The 17,611-nt window shown below is 48.2% G+C and overlaps 1 protein-coding gene and 1 non-coding gene across 6 annotated transcripts in view; both read left to right on the top strand.

Moving 5' to 3' along the window:
- The window catches only part of WHRN (whirlin), an 80,136-nt gene that overhangs the window by 12,206 nt on the left and 50,319 nt on the right, over positions 1–17,611 (top strand). For all 5 annotated transcript variants that reach the window (XM_064490448.1, XM_031450282.2, XM_031450279.2 and 2 more), the window contains exon 2: positions 12,046–12,264. In XM_064490448.1, the coding sequence (XP_064346518.1) occupies positions 12,046–12,264 (219 nt within the window). The remainder of the gene's footprint in view (positions 1–12,045; positions 12,265–17,611) is intronic.
- Positions 4,043–4,114, top strand: TRNAV-GAC (transfer RNA valine (anticodon GAC)). The gene has a single exon. It is a non-coding gene; the product is annotated as a tRNA-Val (tRNA).

The raw sequence follows: 17,611 nt of genomic DNA, 5'->3' as shown, positions 1-17,611 counted from the left end.
TTTCTTCCCCAATTTTTCCCGTTTGGCGAGAAAAACCACGAGGAACCAGACCACGCAGGCCATGGCCGCCCTGCCCTTTCCCGCGCGAGCTCTCTGCATTTCATTGACTGGACGTCAGGTGCAGAGGTGGTGCTGGGCACGCTCCGCCTCTGTTCCTTGTCTGTCTCCCTTATCTCTCTCGCCATGCTCTGACCTTTGTCAGGATTTTATTTTGTACATTGTCTGTGGAAATTCCCATAATAGATAACTGTGACCTCAACTCAACCCCCATGAGGATAAACCTGTAACTTATGAAATTATCTCATTGAATGGTGAAGTCTCGAGTCTGTCTCACTGTCTGCCATGTGGGCAGGACGAGGACAGAGTCTGCTGGGCCTTGTGTAAAAGGCGGCTGGTGGCCCCATCGCAGCCTGGACGGATCAAAGGGCCATTGTATTTGGGTCATAGGAAACACGAGGAGTAGAGTCTGCTTGGGATTTTAAAATTAAAACGTGTGGGGCGGGGGTGGGTATAGCTCAAGTGGTAGAGCACATGGTTTCAATGCACAAGGTCCTGGATTCAATCCCCAGCACCTTCTCTAAAAATAAATAAATAAATTTAATTATCCCCCCCAAATTAAAGTGTGTGTGTGTGTGTGTGTGTGTGTGTGTTAATGACCTAAGAGATATGGATTCAATTTAGAAACCCCAGAAAAACGCAAAGGAAAAAACCCCCAAATCTTGACAATCCCCTCCACCCAGAAGCAATCACTGTGGACAGTTTGATTCCTGTCTGCGCAGTCCCCTGTCTGCCTCTGTGTGTAAATGTGGACTGGGAGCCTTCTACGAAACTGCCGTTCTGAACATGGTTTTAGAGCTTGCTTTTTTCACCAGAAAATGCATCATGACTATTTTCCTGCCTTGATAAATGTTTCTAGAACATGATTTTTAAGGATTGCATGATATATCATAGCAAAGAGGTGCATGATTTATTTAACTAATTTCTTCTTGTTGGACTGCTTTTTTTTTTTTAAAAAGCATTATCCATATTGCTGCTTTAGCATCTTTGCACATTAATCTTTAAGTACATCTCTAATAAAAAGTCTTTGGGCTGTCTTTCTAGAGGTGGCATTGGTTCAGGGGACAAGCAGATTTTTAAGGCCTGGGTAACTATTGCCAAAGTGCTCTTGGGGGAAGAGTTTGATTTTTTACAGTCCCTCTTCCCAACATTAGCAGCATATGAGACGCCTCATTTTTCCTCAGCCTTGCCAATGCTGGTTATTGCATTTCTTCTCCACTTTTGCCAATCTGATAGACAAAATGTATCCTACTCTAATTTGCATAATTTAAATAGTAAAGTTGAACCCCTCTGCATGTTTATTGTTTGTAAAGCTGTATATGCATATATACAATGTACAGAATATACATCCTATGCAATATTATATATTACATACATATTATATACACATATATGTATATAATACACATGTAATATACTTATTTTTGGTGTACAACTTTTTGATGTCCTATGCCTTTGGTTTTTTTTGGTGGGGGGAGGTAATTAGGTTTATTTATTTATTTATTCTCGGAGGAGTTACTGGGAATTGAACCCAGGACCTCATGCATGCTAACCATGCTTTCTACCACTTGAGCTATACCCTCCCTCCACGTGCCCATGTAATCACAATAATTTTACATTTCTGTGTCATCAAATCTGTCAGTGTTTTTCTTTGTCATATCTGCTGGGATTCATCCACCTTGAATTCAGATTCTTCAGTCTAAGGGTGAATTAAATTGGAAGACCATCCTGGTATTAACTGAGAATGCACAGAAAAAGAGGAGGGACAGGAATGTGGAGAGTCAATGAGAATACTCCCCACACATGTATTCACTCATGCACTGAGAAAATAGTATTGATATAAACTGATGTTCCTAATGGATGGATGTGCTACGGTCCTTCATTCTAGACAAAAAAACACTCCATTGCAAACCCATCAAAGCTCATCTTGTGATTATATTTATGACTTCAAGAATCTTGTTAGTTCTTCCTTAAAGGAAAAAAGAAAAGAATACAGAGACAAAATTTAAAAGAACATTTGAACAGCCATTTACTTAAATTATAAGGGACTAAAAGCCAGGCTTAGTGGATAATTGAAGAATTGCATTTAAAAGGAATCAATATCTTTCTGGAATCTGCTCTGTCCTCATCTTGTGAGTTGTTTTGCAAAGGGATAGTCACTTTGTCACTATCTTGTAAATTTCTCATGGCATTATCCTCAAGGACAACTTTTTTTTCCCCCTCTCTCTGATTCTTCCTGTTTTCCTTTTTCTCACAGTCTTAACTCACTAAGACACTTAGGACCAAAGATACTGGGGAGCAGGGGCTTTCAAATGTCAGGTCCCGGTTCCAGCCTCTGGGATCCTGGCGTTCCCAGCACTGGAGCAAAGATTTCCTTCTGTATCTTTACAGTGAGCCTTTGGAGAAGGTCAAATTCATAAAGAAAAGAGAGTAGAGGGAATTAACAGTTGATTTTTGAAAATCTACTTACTAAGACCCAAATTAAAGGCAAATTTAAATATCATTAAAGAAAACTGCAAAGGGGGAAAGAAGATGTGGATATTCCCACCCTCCTTAACTAGTCATCCCTTTTCTGCCATCTCCCCTGGCCTTTATCTCTATTCGTGTTTCCGCAGTGCTTTAATTACCTTCTTCCTCTCGTTTTTGCTTTGTACGTACATTGTCGTGGAGCTGTGTTTCTAGGAGGGGGTCTTGGATGGGCTCATACAGCTGATCTGCAGTCCAGTTGATTTTCCCTGGGATCCAGCAGCTCAAGGAGGTGAGGTGGCCACGAGGAGCCAGAGCAGATGGACCACGTTGCGGCTCAGCTTTGCCTCAGATCCTGGCCCCCTGATGGGCACACAGATGTCAGGGACCCTGCAATGTACAGCCCCCTCCTCCCTTTCTTGGCAATATAGTGGGTTCTTACCATACTATTGCCTGCTTATGTCAACATTCCACAAGAATAAAGACAAATAATTTTGGACTTCAAGGGAATGTTTACAAATGACATGCCTTCTTAGACCAAAGTCAGCAGCAGCTAAGTATTTCTGGGAAGTGGAGGGAGAGAGATGGGATGAGAAAGCAGAGTTATTGTCCAAGTGTCTGTGAAAAACATCTCTGCTTCCAACTGCATTTAGAAGATATCTAATCCTTGAGATGTGCTTTAGCATTCATTCATCCACTTGGCAATTTTTTATTGAGCACCTCCTATGTGATTGGTGTGATTTAACACCCTCCTTATCCTCTGCATATCCCATTTATCCCATTTACTTATTTGTTAATATATTTTTAATTAATATTACTTCCTACTTCAAAAATAACTGAGTGACTGAACCTAAAAAGTATATCATGAAAAAGGCAGAGAGATCAGAAACCATATTGGGAAGTATATGTATGTGTGTGCGTGTGTGTGTGAGAGAGAGAGACAGAGAGAGAGAGGTGCTGTCTTTATAGGAATAGTATTTCATATTTAAGTGGAATTCTGAGCTTTCTAGCAACCAGAGCAAAAAGGGAAATTAATATTTTTTTTAGATTCTATTAGAGAACTCATTGGTACTTAAGGAGAGGTAAAATTCCTGACTGGCAGTCAATTTCAAGAGGAAGGAGGTCAATTTCAGAAGGAAAGCAATTACAATTGCATTTTTTCATTGTCTCTCATTTTATGTGGAGCCACCCACGATCTCCTGTCTTTCACATTTATTGATAAATCTGCAACCAAACCAGAAGAATTTCTTGCCTTCTCTGTCTATTGAGGAAAATGTAGATAAAATAATCACTTGTATAAGTAAATATGTTGAGATACGTACTTTCGGGGACAGGGAGCAGCATGTGCAAATAGCTTGGAGCGCTTGATAGTTACTATAAGAAAGGCCAGGTGGAGGGGCAGGAGATGAGGCTGTTCAGGCAGCAGGACCAGCTGCACAGGTGTGAGATGCACTGGTAGAGTTTGGGGCAGGACAGGGGCAGGGTCCACTTGCATTTTAAGAGGATATCTGGGGGATTAGGAGGTGGAGCTCAGTGGTAGAGCTCATGCTTGACATGCATGAGGTCCTGGGTTCAATCCCCAGTGCCTCCATTAAGGGGAAATTTTTTTTTAATTTAAAAATAAAGCAATTGAAGAAGAATAAATTTAAAAAAAGTAAAATGATGTTCAGCCTTGTAGAGACTGATTTTGGAGGCTGGGAAGCTATTGCAGTTAGTGGCCTCTGTAAAAGGTAATAATTAACACAGATAAAAACATGGTGCAGAGGAAGGAGCTCTGAAGACAGAGTGCTAATTCAGGCTTTACTTTCTCATGACATTAAAATATGCCACTGGGGCAGAGAGTCCACACAATCTCTGTCCTCCGTCAAAGTGGGACTGAATAGGGAGGGTCCTTCCAGGGCATGTGGTTGCATCTGGGATCGGCTCAGGGCTCAGAGTCCAGGGCCTCTCACTTATATACAGCCTGTAAGACCACACCCCCTTTTAAGACCCTCTCCTTGCCTGTCTTGTAAGGCCAAGAAGTAGCACTGACCATGTGTTATCTGAACCTTCTTGACCTGGTGAGACAGACATGAATTTGGAGACTCCAAGATTCATATCCAAATCCTGCCTTTTATCCTCTTTGTGACCTTGCATAAGACACTTCACCACCCAGAGGCTCTTTCTTCACGTGTGTAGTGGATAGAATAGAGTGTGTGGTCATCACTCTAATTTTGCTGTTACCGATAATATTAACCACCATTTGCTAGGCACCTGCTATGCGCCATGCCCAGTGCAAGATGCTTTGTGCACCTTACCTTGTCTGTCCTCATTTTGTCCACACGATGACTCAGTAAGGGTAGGCATTAGTAGCCCCCTTGAACAGGTGAGAAAGCTAGGGTCCACAGGGCTTAGGGAACTTGACTGCATTCTCATAGCTAGGAAGACGTGGAACTTTGGGAGTCGTTTTTTAAGTGAATGTACCTTTCACTGAAAAACTCTTGCGGGGGTCCTCCCCCTAAGCCACCTTTTATTTTGTTGCTTTGCAATAATTCAGTCCCCAGATGGACTTGGAATATTGAGCCAAGACTTGCCTATAGTAGGAGATATCTGGAGCCTGTGGAAGAAGGTATGAAGGAGGATGGATCCCTGCTCCAGAGTAAGCTCTGCTTTGGGAAAAGATCATTGGAAAGCCCTCACCCGGTTCTATCCACAGGGCCGCGGGTAGGATTCAGGCCCTCTATAGACCTAGGTGTCATAGAGCTGCCCCCTGCAGGTAGTTGTAGGAACTACACAGGGAGGTACAGGGTTGCAAATGAAAAAAAGACTGCCTACTGCTCCTGGGATTTCACTTCTCTGGTGTAGAGAATTAGGTGCGGCTCCAAGGTGCGTGTGCAGCTATATTATCGCAGCATTGCTCGTGCTGGCAAACACTGAGAAACAATGCAAATGTCCAGCAGTCTGGGAGTGAGAACTCAGTGGTGGTGCATCTCTGCCAGGAATGCGATGTAGAGCAGAAAGAGATGTTCTTTTGAGGAAAGGTCCTCAACATACATTTTTAGCTGGAAAAAAAAAATATGGTGATAAAACGTATGAGTCAACTTATGTAAACCTCAGACAACAATTTAGTGTATGTACATCACGTGTTTGTAAAATGCACAGAACAAGTCAGGAAAGACAGACACCAAGATGTATCAGTGGTTACCATGGATGGTGGGTTGAGACTTCTACTCTGGGTTCTCTGCAATAATGATAATACCTCACCTTTCTGTACCTCTTATCTATGCTCCAGACACTAAACACTTTATGTACAGTAACTAATTAATCCTCACAACTGCCCTGTGAAATAATACTATTACCCTGTCTTATGCCTGGGAAATTGGGATATGGACGAGTTGAGTAACTTGTCCAAGGTTATCTTTGGCAGCTGGCAGAGGTGGGATGGGAACCCTTGCAGCCCTGCTTCAGAGCCTTGGCTCTTAACCACTCTGTCTTCTGCTTCTCTCTCCAAATTCCAGGTGTGTCTGAGGTGTGTATGTTCACACAAGTGTGGAGAAGCATAGGATGGTGACCTCAGGCTGCCCGAGCCCCCATCCAGGGCACTGCTCTTTCTGTGGCCTCAGTTGAACAAATCCCTAGGGGCTGCCTGGCATGTAGAAAGCCCAGTAAATATCTTGAATGAGTGAGCAAGTGAATGACATGAATGAATGGGTAGGTAAGTGAAGGAGGAGCAAGGAGAGGGTATAAAGAAAACAGAACATGCAACGTGTCTCCAGGAAATTGTCTCGTAGTCTTAGAGACAGAACTGTGAACGTGAGCCTACAGGGCAGATGGCAACAAGACAGAAGTGTGCCAGTACTCTCAGAGAAGGAGAGCTAGTCACTATCTAGGAAGGCTTCCTGGAGGTGGTGGGAAAGGGGCTGAGTGTCAAAGGCAGGGCTGACCTGAGGAAGTGTGGATTAAAGGAAAGAAAGACTTTTCTCAGGAGGAGGAAAGCTGGGAGGGAGAGGCTAGAGTTGCTAATGTATTTGTGTCCATGTAGATGAGAGGTTTAGAGGATTTCTAGAGCTTCTGTTCAGGAAAAGGAGCTGGCAGACTCAGGAAGAGGATTCACATGCATTTAGTACCTACTACATGTCAGGTGCTGTATAGGTAGATTACATTCTCTTGGTGATCCTTATGACAGTTACATTTTAAATGCAGAAACAGGCACAGAGAGGTTAGGAAATTTGTTCTGTGTCACACAGCAAGCCAACAGCAGAGTCAGGATCGGTGCCCAGTGAGTCTGAACACAAAGCCCATCTAGGCAAGTGGGGGGGTCAGGAAGAGCAGGCCAGCATCATCCTTTCCTCTCTTCCCCATCACTAATCTAGGTCTTAGACCACCTCCCTTTCCTGAGTTTGAGTTCCTGAGAAGAGAAAACCTTGCCCTGAAATAAGCTGGATGATTCACCATTATGTGTCCTTTCTTAAGACTTTTCCAGAACACTTATGTCCACGCCCCTCTGGACAATAGTCTGATGGTCTTGTGACCTTGTGCTTGCACTTCGGCGTGTCTTTCTGAACACGGGAGCATGTGTGCATCTACCATGTTAACACACCTCCCTCGGTCCCCTCCCACTGTGGCCATCTCTAGTCTATTCCTCTTCTGCTGAGCAGAGAATTATGTCCCCTGGTCTGTTAATTTGGGGTTTTAAGAGTCAGCTCTGAAGAGCTGAGTGAGGCAAATCTGCCCCTGAGAGCATTAATCCAAGTAGCAAGTTACTAGGTTTGAAGACACACACATATAATTTACATTTCCACAATCACAGCACGCAGCCTGAGGAGTCATCTGGTGATGGGTAGTGTCTTAGCCATGCCATCTGCCAGGTCAGATTGAGATTTCTCTGTGATCTGACTTGGCAGAATGCTTTTGCCAGTAAATACGTGATAAGCAGGGGAGTGTAGTGCTCTCATAATAGCTCTTGCTCACCATGGACTTTTCCCTGCATCTCATGGGGTTATTTTAGCCGTAGCTCATTGAACTCGTAAGTATCAGGCACTGTACTAAAAGGGTCCCTCTACCTAAGAGAGAGTAGAAAAGAGATCTTCATTTTACAGGAGAGAAACAGATGAACAGAGAGGTTTGGTAACTTGTATGAGGTGGTACAGCTGATAATTGATTCAGGAGACTGGCTGGTTCTGCAGGTTGTTGCAGCAGGAGAGGAGTGTGGTTGACAGTCACCAACAGGCACAGGCAGAGAATGCAGGCTGCTTTAAGGTAGCTGTTGGGTGTGGTTTACCACCCACACACAGCCTCTACAAAGAGCAGTGACACACAGTCGTAGTCCCATTGGAGAGTGTCTCCCCAGCCCTCAGGTCCCTTTGAAGGTCCTTCTGCTGCTGATGATAGTGCCAAGTTGAGGTGTGCCTCCTGCCACACCTGCGATGCTCCATCTGCCCTTCTGGTGTTTTCTTAAACCCTTTTGATCCCTCCCAACTGATACAGAACCTCAGAGCCCCAAGGTTCAAGATCTGGTCAAGGACCTGGTAGCAACTCCTTTTCTTCTAAATACAGCAATGAGCCAGAAGACATTGAAGTTTAACTTGGGGCAGGACCTTATCAATCAGTGATTCCAATCTTCTCATTGCCAGTTGGCAAAACTGAGGCCCAGCAAGAGGAGGACATAGTCCCAGGCCACCCAGCAGTACAGTGACACAATGAGGACAAGCCTGGGTCTCTGTTTCACAGCCAGAGCTCTTTCTAGTTTTCCCTGCTGCATCAGGCTGCTTGCTACAGAGGCTCACCGGTCAGGGAAGCCACTAGCTCTGTAAATTGAATGGCTGGGTGCATCTAACTGGTTGCGAGGACCACACTGTTCTCCCAGATGGTCTGAGCCTCAGGGATCAGGGTGGCGATGGCGAGTGAGTGTGGAAAGCTCGTGGAAGGATCATCAGGGCGAAAAAGCGTTGGCCAGCTCTCTTCAGGAATTAACCCCTCCGTTTAGTGGCACCCCCGTTTTTTTTTTTTTTTTTAGTGACACCTTTTTAAAATAAGCAAGTAGTTGTTTGTTTAAAAAAAAAAAAGAAAGGTGACAAGAAGGCAATAAGAAAGTAGAAGCCAGCTTCCTAGACCATCCCCTCCTCCTCCTCATCTTTCCAGAATCACACACACGGTTTAGTCAAAGAGCAATGGATGGAGCCCTTCCCACTGGGTTCTAATGGCCCCTGCACTGAGACTGTTACTCCGAGAGCCTGCTTAAATGTGGAAAGTGCTGACTCAGGAATCTCGTGTTTCTTCAGTTTTGCCAGAAAAATAAAGAAGGCAGCAGGGGATGACGGTATTCTTGCTCTCCAGGACCCAATGAAAGCCCTTATTTACCCCCCAAAAGAGCCAATATCAGAGGTTCTGGAATGGCCTAAGCTTGAGTGGCTGTCAGATTTTCTGGTCTCCTAAGGCATGTGATGGGGAAACTGAGGTGCAGAGAGGAAGAGGCTTGCCCAGGGCTGGCCGCCTGTGTCTGGGCTCTACCCTGTCTGTCCCTTCCACCTCAGATTTCCAGGGTCCCCTTCTGTACCGTACTGGGGGCAGGCGGCGCATGGGAGACTCAGTGACCTCCCAGGCCCTCTGCGGCGCCAGATCTCTGTGGTGTTCTCATTGAAGGCATTAACCTCCTCTCCCTTCTCAAGGTTGCTGCTTGCCTATTTATAGAACTGACCAAGAGAATGCCACTATTGCCAGCGATACAGAATACAAATCATGCACTGTGCATTGGTTTTCATTCTCTCAGACACTTTTTTTTTTTAACTCCTCCTTGGGCAATGCTTTTCTACACTTGGTTTCCCTTCTCAATGCAGACACTCCAGGAAGGAGAGGGGAGTGGGCTCTTCTGCATGTTGAGCCCCCACTGTGTGCAAAGGCTCAGACTCCACGTGCAGTTTCATTTAACCTACGCAACCCCTAGAGCTGGGCATTGTCCCCATTGGATGTGTGCTGCTTTGATAGAGGAAGCAGCTGGCCCCAGGACTCCCGACCAACCAGTGACAGAGGTGCCTTACATCCAGGTCTGCCCAAATCCACAACATTCGTTCTTTCCACCTGCCTTCCCCTGTTCCTGATTCTAGCATGGCCTTCCAGATCAGATGAGGAAGGTGGCCGCAGGATGATGCCTGTGCACGTTATGGTTTCTTTGGAGGCCACATATGTGCTTTCTCACTCAATCAGGTCAACCAGGTTTTTCTGAGGACCTACTGTGCACCTGGTGAAGCCTTGTCTCTCTCCAGGCTGCAGGTGCCATGAAGATATACACATGTTGCTCTCTCTAGGCCAGCACACAGTAGGCCCAGTCAGCCCTTGTTGAATGAATGATGGGCCTCAGACTCACAGTCTGCCCCCAGGAAGGGAGCAGGGAAAAGGCAGGCCCGTTGGAGCAACTTCAAAGCATCAAGAAGTGCTGTTATGGAGGAGGGGGCGGTGGGCAGGGAACAGGGGTCAGGAAGACCACCCAGAGGCCGCAGTGGCTTCTGCTGATGCTGCTCGTGCCCCAGGTGCCGGCAGAAGCCCACTTAGTCTCCAGCTGCCTCCATCCTGCATCTCAGACTTCACAGAGGTTTTATTTTCCCAGCTGTTCTGTCAGGGGAGTCCCGGAGCATACTAAAAGAACAGTGTAAATCTTTCTCTGCTCATCTTCTCAGAAATCTTTTTTAAAAGCAGGATTTTGGAGAGCTGCCATCCTCTTATCCCTCCACCAGGGACTGGCATTTAGCTGTGGAAGTGAGGGGCCCTCCCAGCTCGCCCTTCCTGCTCTGGGAGAGGTTCAGATGTCAGAGTGTCCAGTCCTGTGGCTGAGTGTCCTCGTCCGGCCTCCCCGCCCAGCCAGGGCTCCCCACTGTCCTTGAAAGCTCCGCCCTTGGCCCCTTTGGTCTGTCCAGAGAGACAGAGAGGGAACCGAGGAGTCAGTAGAATCCAGTGCTCTGCAGATGCAGGCAAGCTTGAGGGGACGGGAGAGCTAAGTGCTACCCTCCCCTTTTAGGTATATTGCTGTTTTCTGGTAGTGAACATAATATACCTTCATTCTAGAACATTTGGAAAATACTGAGCAGGAAGGACAAAATAATAATCACCCATAATCCTGCCACCCAGGGAGAAGCGCTGCAGGCATCTTGGCACATTACTCCTCAGTTTCATTTTCTTTTTTTCCCAGTGTGATTTTTTTTTCTCTTAACTGAGATCATACTGTAAGATGTGATTTAGTTGCTTTTGACCCCACTTAACATTCAAATATATCACACATTCATGGCATTACTAATGCTTTGGAATGATTGTAAAATGTGATTCTAACAGCAGCATGAACTTTCACATGTGCAGGTATTATATCACTGACCCTAAAGCCCTTGGTTTTGCGGTGCGTTTGCTGGTAATCCCAGTGCTAAGTGACCGTCTCCCGGAAGATGCGGCTTCATTTCACTACAGGTGCATCATGGGAAAGCAATATGGCTGCCCTCAGGGCACGGAGTTTGGGGTCACCTCTCCCTCTGGCTGTATCATTTCCAGGCTAGAAACTGTTGAGCAAAGGTGGTATCTACACTGAAAATTAGTTGCTGTGCCCAAGAAACCCCTTACTAGCTGTGTGGGCAGGTCGTTTCCCTCCTTTTCTTCAGCCGAGTCATGGAACCCCTCCCCCATAAGATCGGATTCCGTGAGGATTTAAGGAGATAAAGCAGGTCAGGTACAGAACAGTGTCTCATACATAAAGCCATTTATAATTGTTAAGCTACCATGGTTACCAGTATTTTTATTTCTTGACTCTCTTGTCTAGTATTTTATCAGTGTCACCAAGGCCACCCCTAGGCTCCATAAGGGCTCACGTATTCAGCGTACGGTTGTACTCGTGGCTAAGGGAAAGGATACACAGCACAGTGAGCACGGGGAACAGCACGGGGAACAGCACGCGGGGCCAAGTCTGGAGGAAACCAGGCACAAGATTCGGAGTCCTCCCCCTGTGCAGCGCACAGGGTGAGCTTGATTCCTCCGGCTCTGAGTTATGGCAATGCATGTGAAGTCTTGTCTACCAGGGATGCTGGTTAGAGACTCACTGCCAGGGGTCTTTAACTGGTGCTAGGCAGGTAGGCATCTCTGCCTATACCCACATTGCAGAGCCCCCCCCCCCCCGTTTTGCACAAATAGTCCAGGTGTGGTGAGCCACCCTTATCAATTCAAGAATGGTGGCAATACTCAGAATCCAAGCTCCCAGAGGCTAGCCCAGCAGGCCTTCATAAGAATGTAGTTGTGGGCCTGCTCTGTTAGCTCTTTTCTGCACGGGTATGCTAAGAGGTCCTATTTCTTGTGTTTGGACCACTTCAGGATTGGAGAGGTGGGGTGCTGGGACAGATGCCCTCATTTCCATAGGACAAAACTGAGGGCCAGTAGAGGGAAGAGACCTAGGACCTGGTCTCCTCCTCCATGTGCGGGGTCCTGAGAGGAGGCAAGTTCTGGATAATAGGAGTGTGTCCCTCATTGTGCCCTTCCCTGCTAACTTGTGCATCTGTCTCTCTGTCTGTCTAGGCCCTCAAGGGCTCCAAGAAGCTGGTGCTGTCTGTGTACTCAGCGGGGCGCATCCCTGGCGGCTACGTCACCAACCACATCTACACCTGGGTGGACCCCCAGGGCCGCAGCATCTCCCCGCCCTCGGGCCTGCCCCAGCCCCATGGCAGCACCCTGCGGCAGCACGAGGGTGATCGGAGAAGCACCCTACACCTCCTGCAAGGCGGGGATGAGAAAAAGGTGAGTTACCCGGCCTTGGCCTCACCAGGCCTCCTGGAGGTGGAGGGCTGGCACAGGTGGGAGGCTGCCCCCCCACCCCATTCTCCTTGCCAAACCCAGAACAGAGAAGCTTCTTAGATGCTGGAAGAAGGAGCTTTGTTCTACTGGGGCTCTGGCCCTCCCCTCTCCCTCAGGTCCCTACTGAAGGGTTTACTTTGCTTTTCCTTTTGACCTGTGCAGCATATATCACAGTGCAGACTAAGCTGCTCCAACAGAGGAGTCCAAATACTATAATTAATTAATATAATGGAGGTACTGGGAATTGAACCCAGGACTGCACTGAGCTATACCCACCACGCCACACCTCCCTATATTGTGATTTAAATAAGCTACGTTTCCCCTGCTCCTCACATAGCGGAGTAAAGGGGACTGTCTAGGCTGGCGGGGCTGCTCTGCTCTCCATCTGCCATCCTCTGGGATACCGCCCCCTTATGCTTGAAGCCTAGTCCCCATCCAGCCTTTTGAGTGGAAAGGGGGACAGAGAAATCTCAGATGATTTACACTAGAGATGATTTAATTTCTCAGTGGTCCAGACCCAGGCACATGGCCAAACGCAGCTGCCAGGACTCCCAGGTCCACAGGGAACCTTTTGCTATGTGGGTCTCAGGTTCTAAGGAACAGAAATGAGAAACAGGTCTTGGTCATTTTCCACAAAGTCAGAATTTACAAGGGTGTAGGCAGCTCCAGAATTGAGGCTGGGGAACTCAGGGTGCAGCCTCCAAGAGGAAAGGGATCCCACCATTTTTATTCTCTTCATCCTTCCCCTCAAGATTCATGTTCCAAGGGAGCACCTGATTGGCTGGTGGAGAGGCGCACTTTGATTGACAGAAACACCACAATTGTGGCCAGTCTGGGAGGGGTTGTAGCCCAAAGCACTATGGTGTGTTATAACCTGAAGAAGAGGCCAGGGGCATCAGTAGATGGCCCTCCAGAGGTTTCCTCCCCAAGACCATGACTGTTTCTTTAAAAAAAATTTAGGAAAGAATGAGATGGTTCCCCTGATGTTTTAAGGTTCACTCCGTGCTGTTTGCATTGAGCCCTACGGTTGCTCCTGGGACCAGGAAAGTAATTCTTGCGAGCAGCTCTCTGGTGTTTTAAGACCTTGACACAGCTTGGGGCTTTGAGCCTCTGGAGACTCTTTCTCAGCTCTTCTTTCCTGTCGATAAGACCATAACATTTATTTAATGTGTTTTGTGTTCTTTGCTCAAATGTCAATACTCAGGAAGCGGCAGTGAATTCTGTGCCAGGCGAGAGGCGGCGGGGTAGCCGGTTAGTATGCACTGTCAGAGCCTGCCTGGGCGTCTTCGAGGTGGCCAGGGCAGACTGGTGGCAGAGGTAGGCTCGAACACCCCCACCCCACCAGGCGATGTTGCTCTCTGGCAGTCTTGAGAAAGCAACACAGCATGTGGCGCTGGGTCATTTTCAAGGCCAGCCTTCCAGGGTTGGGCAGAGAACTGGCTTTATCTTTTTCTCAAGCCATTCCCTGTGTAGGGCATGATCTTAGAGTAGTAATTATAGCCAATGAAGAGCTGGCCATGTGCTGGCTTTGTGCTTACAGCATCTTTCTGAATCCTCGTGACTGCCCTGTGGGGTAGGTGTCCTTACCCACATTTTACAGATGCAAAATTAGAGACTCAGAAGGCACTGCAGCACCTAGGACTCATTGAGTGAGCCAGTCCGTACCGGGTGAGCACCCGTGGTGTGCCTGACGCTGTTTCGGGAGGTGGGAATAGAGAAATGGATAAGAGACATGAGGCCCTGCTCTGGGGAAGCTTCCAAGTGAGCTTGGAGATCATAGGAGGAATGTGACAATAATCCAGAAATGAGCATAATTGAGCCAGATAAGGTGGTGAAGATTGATGGAAGGAAATAAAATCAGGAGCAAGGATAGAGAGTGATGGGCAGGGAGGCGCTGCTGCAGTTGAGGTGGGCAGGGAGGTCCTCTGCGGTGACGGTGACGACTTCTGAGCTGAGACCCAGGGAGGAAGATGGAGCTGCCATGTAGCGCTCCGGGTGCTGAAAGTGCCGAGCACCAAGGACAGTGCATGAGGCCCTGAGGTGGGAACGAGCTTGGCACCTTCAAGGCTTAGAGAGAAGCCTGTCACTGGGATGGAGTGGATGGGAGGCTTGGAAGGACATAATTTGCCTCCAGGAGTCTTGGAATGACTTATGTAGGAATGCAGAATGCAGAGGCTGAGAGAATCACACTCCGCTCCGGGGAGGATCCGGGTACCTCAGGAGGCAGGAAATACCCTGGGCCACACCAGAGAGGCCCTCACAGATTTTACAGCTCCAGGCTGAAGCTTCTACACTCCCCTGGGTCTCCTCTTGCTGATACAGTGTGGAACCCCCATTTCCCTGTTGAGGAAAATGTCTCCGGAGGCTCACTTCTGGCTCCTGGCCTGACTCTTCTCTCCAGCGGCCTGGTCTCATCTTCTAATAGTCCAAATAGCCACGACCAGACTCCTGGACTTCCCATAGACCAAACCTCCAGAATCCTACCCTTAACCCCAGTGGGGCCACACCTCCTAGGGAAATGAGTTCTCAGGGCAGTAGTGACGCAGAAATCACACATAGCAAAGTTGCCCTTGGAAACCCCCTAAGCTGTCCACCGAAATTGGTTCTGGTGTTGCAGCTCTTGCTAGAAATGCTCTTCTCTACTCTGAAGGCTGAAAACCATCCCATGAGGCTGAAGGAAGGAATGGAAAGGAAGATGGCAGGTAGCTCCTCTGGGAATCAGACCTGTCTGCTCTCAAGTCACCAACACGTTTTCCGAGGCCGACAGACTTGTTCCTCATTCCAGCTTCTTGTTCTGTGCTGACCCCAGCCTCTGTAGTACAGATGTAGTCTCTGTATGTAATTAACTGGAGCAGATCTGTGGTGGGGGGTTAGTGTCAGTGTGGAAGGGAGAGTGAGACACTGGAGCCAGGCTGCCTGGGTTCAAATCCTGGCTCCATCACTTGTCATCTGTGTGGCCTTGGACAAGTTACATAACCTCTCTGAGCCTTGATCTCCTTTTCTGGAGACTGGAGACAGTGGCAGGGCCTACTACCCCGACTACTATGTGAGGCTCTTGGTTCTGTGCGTTGGTACACCCATAGTGCCTGGGTCAGTGCCTGGCACAGTGTAGTTGTTCAGTATTTATTACATGAATGACTGAATTAAAATGGAGGACCCAGACGCCCCCTACCACCTCCCACCTGGATCACTGGCCCATGAGCAAGTGTCAAGTCTTGTTCCACTGTGGTCTCTCGCTCCCACACAGAGACAAGATGGGACCCAGCTTGGTATAGAGGAGAGGAGGCATTGGGACTGGGTGCGAAGTCTGGTGTATAAGAAAACCCTGCAGTTCTCCCTCTGTGTTTCTCCTTTACATCACACTTACAGTGCTTCTGACACCTGATGTGTGGGTCCTCAGCTTCCATTACTTTGCTGACTCACGAAACTCAGGAAAACAGTTTACCTACTGTTTACCAGTTTATTATAAAAGGATATGATAAAGGATACAGATGAACATCCAGATGGAAGAGATGTGTAGGGCAACTAGTGATTGGATAGGAGCTGCTCCAAGGAGGTTGTGACCTTAGGTGAGCCAGTTCCTGGGAGGGACTCAGCCATCAACAGCCAATACTCCAGCCCAGGGGCCCCTCTGAGGACAGGGACCCAGTCAGATTCTCCCCTGAATCTGTGCCCAGCCCAACGCCTGGCACGGAGTTGAGGCCCGGTTAGCGTTTGGACGGAGTACCAGTGATGGCTCACATGTGCATGGCCTGTCCCAGTCTAGGAAGGGGCCCACGTTCTCTCTCTCCCATGAGGATGTCTTCCTCATTCTTCCCAGATCATACCTGCCCAAGCTCAGCCTGATGGCTTGCTTGAGGAACACTGAAGATAATAACAACAGCTGACATTTCACAAGTGCTTCTGCTGTGTCATGACTCTAAGTGCTCCAAGTAGATAAACCCATTCATCACTCACAGCCAGCCAGCAAAGTAGGTGTGATTGTTTCTCCAATTTGATAGATGAGAAAACCGAGGCACAGAGAGGCAGAGTAACTTGCCCAGTGTTACACACCTAGCGAGGTCAATGCCAGGATTAAACTTCGACAGTCTGTCTCCAGTGCCTGCACACATAACCACCAGTGTCACCTCCCAAACACACAGACCTGCATGTGATGGGGGACCAGGGTGGGCCTTGAACCCAGGTCACCTCCAACCTATCCCAGCCCTGGAGCTGCACCGGGGCAAGGAGGGGCTGGGAAGTTGTTCCAAAGTCTGACCTCGTGTCCCCAGTGCCTGCTGTTCCCCAGACTCTGACACTTCTGGGTGACTGCTCACAGGTCCCCCTGTGAGTTCTGTGGGCCTCACGGGTGCTCTGCTTACTAATGCAATCATCCTGTCTGATGGAGAAACAGGGGGCTGGGTCTGGATCAAGGGGCTGGGGCCACCCCATTGGGCAGCATCGCCTGGCACTGTCCCATGGGGCTGGGCCTCCCTGACGTGCCACAGAGTTTCCAGTCTTAGAACCAAATCCTTAAGAGTCATTCTGGGCTCTCTCCTGACAATGGCCTGCCAGCCAGTAGGCGCCAGCTGTGGATGTGTGGCCTTGTCTGGTTTTATTGTGTGCAAAATAGAACCACAATGGCTAACTATTGAGCATTTACTGTGGGCCAGAGACGAGCCTACATTTGTCTCTCAGGTTGAGCCTCTCCCTAGTAACCATATAAGGCAGACACTCTTCATCCTCATTTTATAGGTGAGGCGGTTGAGGCACAGAGAGGTGAAGTAACTTGCCCAGTGTCACACAGCTGGGTCTCCTGCTGGTCAATTTGGACTTGAGTCTGTCCTCTTTAGCACCTCCACCCGACCTCTAGGGAGGTTGAAGAATGAAATGAGATAATAATCGGAAAAGGCTTCTCCTGGTGGCGCAGGGCCCTTCATAACTCTTGGATAAATGATTTTTTGGAAGTAGAAAGCTGGTTGGATGGCTTCCCTAACTCTATGACATTTGCCCTCCCCTGATGCCTGCAGGGACCCTCGATCCCTCCCTCTCCTGTGAGTGGTCACACTGTGCTCTCTTGGGGTCCCCAAGAAGAAGACCCCCAGGAAGGCAGGAGGCGCCTGGGGAGGTGGGAGACCCCTGGGTTGGGGGGAGAGCCCCAGGGAGGCAGGAGACCCCTGGAAAGACAGGAGATTCCTGGGGTGGCAGGTGGTGGCACCCTGAACCTAGACTAAGCTTTGATCCTGAGGAGGGTGGATAGAAGTTCAGGGAACCTGGGGAGACCCTGGGGTCTGACAGGCACTCCCTGACT

The sequence above is a fragment of the Camelus dromedarius genome, chromosome 10 (assembly GCF_036321535.1).
Source record: "Camelus dromedarius isolate mCamDro1 chromosome 10, mCamDro1.pat, whole genome shotgun sequence".
Classification (NCBI taxonomy): domain Eukaryota; kingdom Metazoa; phylum Chordata; class Mammalia; order Artiodactyla; family Camelidae; genus Camelus; species Camelus dromedarius.
The sequence above is the reverse complement of the archived record's forward strand: the minus strand, read 5'-3'. Positions and strand labels throughout refer to the sequence as shown.